This window comes from Priapulus caudatus, unplaced genomic scaffold (assembly GCF_000485595.1).
Source record: "Priapulus caudatus unplaced genomic scaffold, Priapulus_caudatus-5.0.1 Scaffold1586, whole genome shotgun sequence".
Lineage (NCBI taxonomy): Eukaryota > Metazoa > Priapulida > Priapulimorpha > Priapulimorphida > Priapulidae > Priapulus > Priapulus caudatus.
The window spans coordinates 1,868-11,867 of record NW_014578647.1 but is presented as its reverse complement, the minus strand read 5'-3'; the positions used below and the strand labels follow the sequence as shown (position 1 = coordinate 11,867).

The 10,000-nt window shown below is 44.4% G+C and overlaps 1 protein-coding gene across 1 annotated transcript; it reads left to right on the top strand.

Annotated features, from left to right (window-relative positions):
* Nucleotides 1–1,525: 1,525 nt before the first annotated feature.
* Nucleotides 1,526–5,766, top strand: LOC106817072 (guanylate cyclase 2G-like). The gene is made up of 4 exons (XM_014821719.1): nucleotides 1,526–1,632; nucleotides 2,847–2,966; nucleotides 4,431–4,549; nucleotides 5,381–5,766. The coding sequence occupies exons 1-4, from the start codon at nucleotides 1,536–1,538 to the stop codon at nucleotides 5,483–5,485; spliced, it is 441 nt and encodes a 146-aa protein (XP_014677205.1). The 5' UTR covers nucleotides 1,526–1,535; the 3' UTR covers nucleotides 5,486–5,766.
* Nucleotides 5,767–10,000: the final 4,234 nt, after the last annotated feature.

Here is a 10,000-nt window from a genome sequence, read left to right as displayed (position 1 = left end):
CAAACAAAAACAGAAAAGAAAAAAAACATTTCACGTTGATTTTTCTCAACCCCACCCACAGCTTCGCGATGTCGATCACCGTCGGCACGAAGTACTTCGCCCAGGGTCCGCTCACGGCCGACGAGCTTCGCGACTTCTCGCAGCGACGCGCCGTCGCCGACGAACACTTCCGCAATGCGCGCGGCATCGACGGCGTCACCGACAGCATCTTCGCCGAGCACTACGAGCACGAGAGCGTCCTCGTGCGGCGCATCGACGACCTACTGCAGCAGATGTACGCGCAGGCCGGAGACAACGTGCCGGACGCCGAACTCGAGCACGAGTGGGACCACATCGGCGAGCACTACCTGCTGCTACTCGCCGACATCCTCGCCGACGTCTCCGAACACATCTCACACGAGCTGGTCGCCGAGCTGCAGGCCGCCGACCGGCACGCCGTCGAAGTCGTCTCGCTGTTCGTCGTCATGTGCGCGTTCTGTCCGCTCGTCGTCTCCGTCGCCTATAAGGCGTCGTCGAGACTGCAGAATTTCGCCGTGCGACTCGTCGTTCTGTCGAAGCTGTTGAACTCCGAGAAGCAGCGCTCCGAGGAGCTGCTCTACCAGATGCTGCCGCGAGAGGTCGCCGCGCAACTTAAGGTTGGTTGGTGATCGCGGGGGCGGTTGTGACGTCACTCGGCGGTGACGTCACTCGGTGATGAAGTCACTTGGTGGTAGTAGTAGTATCGTATGGCATCAACATCACACCGCCACAACCCCACGGGCAATCCATTTGCAAAAGAGTTTGCCACATTCATTTATAGTGACATATCTTCCCGGTATTCTCGTCACTGGACAGTTTAGTACCAGGGCCCGGTTTTACGAACCGTAATTAACTTTAATTATAATTAATTAAACCATGATTAAGAACGTAATTACGCTTCGTGAAACCGGGCACAAATGATCAGTGTTTTGAGGGGCGCCCTGCTATGCCTCGGTGGTGACGTAACGTAACGAGGGAATCTCGCGCGGAGGGAATTCAGACAGAGAAGCGAGAACGGACGAATCGTGGCTATGATGGGGAGGAGAGGGCGGGGTTTGTTCGTGTCACAATTACCGTAACGCGTTTTACATACTAGTTTTCATGATGATGATGATAATAACAATCATATAAATAATAATAAGAAGAAGAAGAAGAAGAAGAAGAAGAGGGTAAAGAAAAAGACGACGACGACGAAGAAGATCGAAGAAGAATGACAACAACAACAACAACAACAACAACAACAATAATAATAATCTATTTTTTAAATCGTAGCAAGAGAGAGGTATACGTGAAGTCTATGGTTTCTCTTTCCTTTTTCTCCCACCCCACCCCCCTCTTCTCGCAGGTAAAGCGCGTAAACATAATTATGTGATTATTTTCGTCATCAGATTAACAACAGCGTCAGAGCGGAGGCTTTCGAAGCCGTCACCATCTACTTCTCCGACATCGTCGGTTTTACGAGCATCTCCGCTAGGAGCGCTCCGATCGAAATAGTCGACATGCTGAACGCCCTCTATATGATATTCGATACGACATCGCAGCGCCACCAAGTGTACAAAGTAGAAACTATCGGCGACGCCTATATGGTGGTCAGCGGTCTCCCGATAAGAAATGGTTTGTGCTGGCGCAAATAGTAGCAAACGAAAACTATTATAATGGGTATAATTGTATAATATAGGCCTATAGCCATTAAATTAGTATATGATATTTCCATACTAATATTAATTTTAATTAGAATTAAAATTCATAATAATTAATATTAATTATTTAATAATTATATATTAATGCCTGTTGTTCGGGGCACTATGCTCTCATAGTGTTGCTGAGGGAAGGTATAGTGCCCGAGCGGTAGCGAGGGCACCATTCCTTCCCAACGCAACACTATGACAGCATAGTGCCCCCAACAACAGGCATTAATGTTTTTAGTGCATCACGTGACTATGCAATCTACTTTCCATGCTTATATACCTTCTTTATACTCCCTAATTTGCCGGTGCATTCGATGTAACAAAACGCTCGACAGAAACACAATCGCCATTAATTCGAAACTCTTGCGTGGCGCCCAGACGAAGAAGATTCGTGACGTGAACACAATGCGTTATAATAAGAATGCGTAGCGCAAGCAATAGTGCCCGCTCAGGCGGGCACTATTGTTTCATAGAGTTCGTTATCCAATAGAATTTCAACGATTTATCACGTGATGCACTAATTATTATTATTGACAATATTCAAATGCTAAATGGTCACATCGTCGCGGTGATCGATTGTCATATACATACATTCACCTATATACAGGAACACACGCACGCGCACGCACACACACGCATCTGTTGCGTGCGTGCGTGCGTGCGTGCGTGCGTGCGTGCGCTTGCGTGCGTGCGTGCGTGCGTGCGTGGGTGCGTGCGTGCGTGCGTGCGTGCGTGCGCGTGCATACGTGCGTGCGTGCCTGCCTGCTTGCGTGCTTGCGTGCCTGCGTGCGTGCGTGCGTGCGTGCGTGTCTATTATCGTACATGTGAGTTATAACAGCCTGTTCTGTTAGCATCTACGACAAATACGACATACGCATCTCCTTTGACACTATTTGTCATATGAAGATTCTTCCTATGATAAATATTGTTGTATCTGTTGTGCGCATCATAGAAGTTTAGGAGCGCTATTATGAAGGCAAGCAGTGAATTTCAGCTGTAAAGCGGAACGAAGTTGACCCGCCAATGTTTGTTATCGGAAGAATCTTCCTATGACAAATAGTGTCATAGGAGAGCGAATATGCGTATGTCGTATTTGTCATAGATGCAAGCAGAACATGTTGGCTATAAGTGGCATTGCAGGAGACCAGCATGCGGCGGAGGTGTGCACGATGGCGCTGGAACTACGTGAGCAGGTGAGAGCCTTCCAGATCCCTCACCTCGATGAGACGGCCATCGAACTACGGATTGGAATTCACTCAGGTCTCTCTCTCCCTACTACACTATAGTATTATATGTGGTGCGTGTGTGTGTGTGTGTGTGTGTGTGTGTGTGGTGTTGTGTGTGGGTCGTGTGTGGCTGTGAAACACGCCGGGCGCAGCGCAACACAGTCTATTACCACGCCTGTGATGACCCCCTACGCAGTATGCGACCCATACGCCGATGCGTACACCCAAGTATACCCAATGTAGGCAACGGGTGAAAATATCGTGCAGATTTAGACACCAAGTATTGCTACACCAAGTATACGCGCCCTGTTGCCCACCAATTTACAGACAAGTATACACCTGTATACCCCCTACATAGCTCGACCATCGGCCTTGTGAGATGTTTTACGAGTTCCAGTGGGTATGCGCCTCGAATGTTAGTCTCGAGGAGCGGTGAAATATCGTCAGATTTAGACACATGCTGCGGTTAGTGTGTGGTGTTTACAGCTGCTGATGAGTATACGCTGGTCTGTGTGTGTGCTGTGCGATGTGTCGCTGGTGTCGTGTCGTATCATGAGAGTATGCACACCTGTTATACCTGGCGCGTGTAGCCATATTCGAGCGCCATCGCCATGGTACACCAAGTATACCAATGCTATCAACCGGCTGAAATATCGGTCAGATTTAGACATCCAAGTATCGCTACACCACACGATATTTACGCTCGCGCTGGTGCGCGTGCGCGTCCTGTTGTGGTGTATAAATAAATACCTAGAGTGTAACAAACGGCGGAAAACGGGAAAAATTTGTGTATTTTACGCAAAATGTTGCTTCTGACTTTAACGCCAAGTCTTAGAATAGGGTTCATGGTATGCTTATTATTTGGCTCATTATTAGCTGCTTGAGTTAATATATATAATTTTTCTTTTTCTTGCGTTAAGCAATTAATCTTCTTTCCGTTTACCAGTTCTTTAGGTTGTTGTTTCTCTTTCTTCTGGCTCTATCCTCTCTCCTCTCTCACGCATGTCAGCCACACGCCGGCACACACACACACATAACGACACACACACCACACCACACACACACACACACAACACATACACACACACACACACACACACACAAACACACACCACACACACACCACTCTTCTTTCAGTTCGTTGTACCTCTCGCTGCCTCTCTAGGCTCTGTCTCTCTCTCTCTTTTCTCTCTCTCTCTCTCTCTCTCTCTCTCTCATGCGCGCCATGGGTATCTTATTATTTTTATCTCTCTCTTTCCCTGTTCTCTCTCTTTCTCTCTCGTCCGTCTCTTCTCGTGCTCTCTCTCTTCCTCTTCTTTCCTCTTTCTTCTTTCTCTTGCTCTCTCGTCTCTCTCTGTCTCTCTCGCTCTCTCTCTCTCTTCTCCTCTCTCTCTCTCTCTCTTCTCTCTGCTCATCCTCTCTCTCTCTCTCGTGTCTCTCTCTTCTCTGATCCCACTTTGATTTAGCCCAGCCATCCTACTATACTTTGCAGTACAAGGTCCGTTGCTGTGCCGGGCGGCCTCAGGCGTGCGTCGGCGAGATTCAGGATGCACGCTACTGCCTGTTCGGAGACACTGTGAACACTACTCGGCGGGATGGAGGTCGACCTCTCAAAGGGTATCGAACTTTTATCGAACACGTTCTCATGTTGCTCGTATTTTTAGTTGTTACGCGTTGATGAATCTATGAGGGAGGTCAAAAGGATGTGAGTGAGAAGGAAATGGGTCGAGATGGTGATTTAACGCGAATTCATTGATTTTTGTGTGGTTTTAGTCTACGTTATGAAACAGTGACAATGTGGATATATACATTAATGGTGCACTTTTGAGTGGAATCGTGGAACTTGTGTACCACTTGAGTTCCTAAAGATTTTTTGAGGTAGTGCTAGTCAAGCAGAGCCACCTGGCGGTTGGGTAGATCATAGATGATGCGTTATGCTGCTATTATGCATTTGGCCATAACGTCAGGAATATTTACTCAATTAAACCCCAAAATAGCATAAATGATTTGCATATATCTATCTGATACGATACAGGCAATTATTAGATATAGATATAGGCCTATTTAAACAGTAGAAAATTTCAGGTGCTGGATATTCGTGTTATCAAGACAGTGTAACTTATTATATTTTATTATAAGTATTACCGTGTATATATCATATGATGAACACATATGATAGCAATTTACAAGCATTCATTGTATCGTAAGAAGAATAAGTGTTATAATTATTAATAGTAGCATAAGTATTTTTAGTATCATAACTATTATTATTATTATGATGATGATGATGATGATGATGATGATGATGATGATGATGATGATGATGATGAGTATTCTAAGTATTAAGAGTATTAAAGCACTGTAAGTATATTATACGTATTGCAGACATTGTAATTATATTCCCTTTGTGTTATTTTTCCTTTTCTGCGTTCTCTCGCCCGTCGTCAGCCGACCACATTCACATCAGCCAGTCGACGAAGGAAGTGCTCGATAAATTTGGAGGCTACACAACCGAGGTGCGCGGTTCGATCCCCGTCAAGGGTAAAGGCATGATGGTCACACACTGGCTAATCTGTAAGACGGAACATCCAGTAGTGGACACTACACAGCAGCCAACAAGCGTCCCCTGTTGACGAGACATCGTACGTATAGTGTACTGCTAGCAAACATTGCAGTACTGGTCCGGTAATGGTCCCGTACTGGCTTCACTATTCTGTGTGTCGTAAGATTTTTTGTCTGGTATTGAAGTATTTATTAACGTTGTGCCGCGCCGGAAAACGTCGATTAACGAATAACATTGTTTTTATTTTCCCCACTGCAGAGAATAGAATAGATGTACGCATTAAATATTTTGTAATATAACGAAAACACGATGCGTTTCGCTGCATTTATTTACCTAAGAAATATTCTAAAATAATCACGTCTTTAACTGCGCGAAATTTGACGAAATATAGCAGAGCAGCAGAAGAGAAGATGCGACAAAGCAATAACGCCGTACTGCATGTCATCGCATAATAATCATCGTGAAAATAATAATTTAAATGTCGAAGGACATTTTGCGGCAAACAAATGGAAATTGATTCGGCAAAGTAAATTGCATTTGGCGCTCTTCTCTCATTAATTATGAGCATGACAAAATCTAATGAAAGCCGTAATAAAAATGTAGTGTACCGTTTAATCACATTTTAATTGCATTTTTAGTGTTCGTAAAGCATGAAAGAGCATCGAATGAAATCGAGTGAACCCTCACCGTAAGCTAGCAACCTGAGCACCCACGTAATAACGAGTAGATTTGTTGAACACACCCCGCCATAAAAGCTAAAGCAACGCAGTTGCAGAGAATGAGAACAAAAAGGGGAAATCTCGTCATAGTTAAAGGGGATAGAGGTCTTCACTGGCGATGTTCTAATCAAGGTGGCCTCCGGAATCTTTCGCTAAACCGTATTTACCTCTACAGCCGATGCTGTGATCAAGCGCATTCCTTCAGGGAAGACAAGACATATGGGAAATGGCAATAAGCACAATATAACTAATATTGCTCCACGCATTATTTGTGATACTAATAAATGTATTGTAATCGATAAGCCGTGGCGGTGCTGGCAGACCGGAACCGCTTCGAGCTTTAGACAATAGCGGACGGATCTTTAAGAACTAAGTTACTATCACAACATCACCTAGCAGGCGCGAACAAAGACAAACAGGCGCGGGGCGGGTCTGCCGGTATTCAGGGATAAACTGGCCCCGCCGGACCAGAACTGATTAGAGCTGAAGATAATGGCGGACGGACAATTCATAACTAAAGTACTATTATAACATCACCTAGGAGACACGGCAGCATCGGTTAACTGACGCTCATAGGGTCTATGTCCCCCAGGGTACTGCCGGAACGTACCCTGGGTACGGTCCGGTATACCGGAACGTACCCTGGTAACTATCTGATATGATTAGGGTTAGGGCTAGGGTTAAGGTTAGGGTTAAGGTTAGGGTTAAGGTTAGGATTAGGATTAGGGTTAGGGTTAGTGTTAGTGTTAGTGTTAGTGTTAGTGTTAGTGTTAGTGTTAGTGTTAGTGTTAGTGTTAGTGTTAGTGTTAGTGTTAGTGTTAGTGTTAGNCTGAATCTTTCTTGCTCGCTCCTACCTGTGATCCTAAACCCCTTACTCCGGCCCCAGTCCTGTGTGAGAGCCCTAAACCAACCCCATCCCTGTGGGAGATCTCCAACCCCCGAGAACTTGGACGACACCACCCTGGTCCAGGCCTCTCTGCAAACCATCTTCGTGCGGTCCTGTGCACGGGGAGCATTCTTCCTAGCCTCCAGTCTCTAGGTGGAACCCCGCCCAGCCAATTGCCCTGCAGTGTATGAAACCCCCCCCCAGTTCCAAAGAACTGCAGTACTTAAAGAACGGTAATCTGCGGCAGTACGGCGGGCGCTGAACTGGGGAGGGGGTTCATACATGATACCGTTCTTGAGTCTACGGTCGCTGTCCTACGATTGTCCTACGGTGCACACAGGCACACGTAATTTTTTATTAATTGTTGTTAATTTTATTTTAATTACAATTTTTATAAATTTAATTTTAAATGTTTGTCATAATTAAATTGTTAATTAAAAAAAAATTAATGTAATGTTTTATAACAATTTTTTTTCAATTTAATTTTTGTTTATCTAGTGGCGTGCAACGGGTCGCTGGTCTCTACGCGTGCACATTACAAATAATACGCTAGCTGCACAATTAAACTCTATAATAAATGACATAATAACATAAAAATATACTGGTCAAAAAATATACAACAGTGTATCATTTACACTGCCAGGACTGCCTGATGTCGTTTCCACAGTACTTCTTAAACTCGTGATGGTTCACCAAGGTGAATGACATTTATTTGCAGATGAATAAAACTAGACCAAAACACAATGAAGATTGTCAGATTGCGTGAATGAAATTTTGTGATAACGGCTTCTCGAGCGGTGAATGACACTGAAATAGTTAAGAATTATTTTCTTCCTCCTCTGCCATCCTACGCTGTCTGCTTCATACTTCAATCATAGCTGAAAGCCACGTATACTGCGCATACTCGACTCTCACCGCCCATCAGAGGTCTGACGTTAGAAAGCATCATGCGAGTTCTCAGCTTTTCAGCGTTTTTTAGTTTTATTCTCACTCTCATAATGCTTACCGTGTTCGCTGATTAACAGTAATGTTGAAATAACAGATAAAATGGCTCTTAAAACCGCATGCAAAACAAATCATGCTCGATTACAATTTTGCGCTTCTTGTTGCATTTTCGCTGTCATGTCTCGCACTTCCGCCGTACTCGAGACCTGCAACAAGAGGCTAACAGAATGCAAAATCGCACCGGAGATATTCTTTGCGTCAGATGTATAAACACAGAGGTGCATAGTAGCGCTTACCAAAAACAGAGGTAAGTTGTAACCTATAAAATATTAGTCTTCAAAAGTCCGAGGACTATAACGAAGACGGAACGAGAAGTGATCAAATCCTCGTTGGCGTACCGCCAGACGAGAATACTTATCACACCACGAATAGATCCTTTGTTGTTAATTATGTTCGCTTCGTTTGAGAACGCCATTTGTGATTTTTGACAAGTTCTTGACTCGAAAAATGTATTGCCTGCTATATGTGGTCAAATCAATTTTCTATGCTATAAGCTGCATAAGAGGCCAGTATTCGATTTTTGAATGTTGGAATCAGTTGATTTTTCGCGATGGCAGGTGAGACTATATTCAGCCGTATATTAGTTTTCCTGAGCAAAATTTCGCAATGCATCGCTTTTAAGACAAAGAAAACCGGCGTATCCTTTCGAGAATGTAAATGAGATCCGAAAAGCAAATCGAATGACGAAAACGGGCAAAAAGTGAACCCTAAACATCGAAGGAGTTGAATGCACATGCGCGCTACAGTGTTAACGTCGAAATACTATAAAGCGTTAAACAAAGCAGCGCATAGGATGCCATGGCACTGATGGTAGGGTGACCATAAACAAATGATGGCATAGCAATAATTTAAAAATTAGAATCAAAGATTTAAAAAAATAATTAAGTTTAAATAAAAAAAATGTATAATCAATTAAAAATTCAATTAAAATAAAATAAAAATAAAACAATAAAAAATTTGGTTTTTAAAAAAATTGGGCCTTTCACTCTAATAAACCGTAGACAACGACCCGATAGGACCATAATGGTTCCGCCGATTACACGCGTTGCAAGTTGGTCGCGGCACAATTATATGCGCGGCGCCTGGCAAGGCCCAGGTTTTATTGGGACACGGGTATACTCGAAGTGCCCAGCATATTCACATAGAATCACTAGCATCAGTTCAAAGTGCGAATAGATTATTCAGCGGCGGGGCCGTGTGCGTAAAATGCTAACGCTCGGTATCGTAATTAACGTGGGCAAATGCCATGAAGGGTGAGAAAATGCAGGCCCCTGCTGACACAGAAGACTAACGTTTCGGGACTGAAAAGCCATATCATACATCAATCGCCTATCGTGCGAGCCTTTGGTTGGGAGAAATGCCGAGAAGACGTGTCTCTACATTCGCAGCAGAGGGCTCTACATAGTCTCCCCAAGAGGCCTACTGCTCCATTTCATTTCTCTGGGTGCGGCCACACATTTCAGACAAAGAGAATTCCGCCTTTGATTAGATTTCGCTGCCTTGGATACCTCTATTCGACCTTTATAAACACCCTCCCCCCTACCACTGTATCAACTTCCACCGCTGTTTGTCTGCGTGGCAGCCTAGCTTTATTGTTGTCGTGGTTTACTTTACCGCAGACTGCATTCATGACGTTCTCTAGCATCATTAATGCTAATGTAAGCAACGACTAAGGTCGTTAAGGCTGTACGGAGACTATAAGAGGTCGTTGGCTTTTTTGCCTGACTGTGCATACCGCACTGCATGGAACTACTTGCATGCATAATGAAGGTGCAATGAAAGGACCCGTTTCTCGAGGGAAGTATTTATTGAAAGCAACAGAATAAAAAGTGAACAAACGACGTGTGTGTGTGCATGCGTGCGTGTGTGTGTGTGTGTGTGTGTGTGTGTGTGTG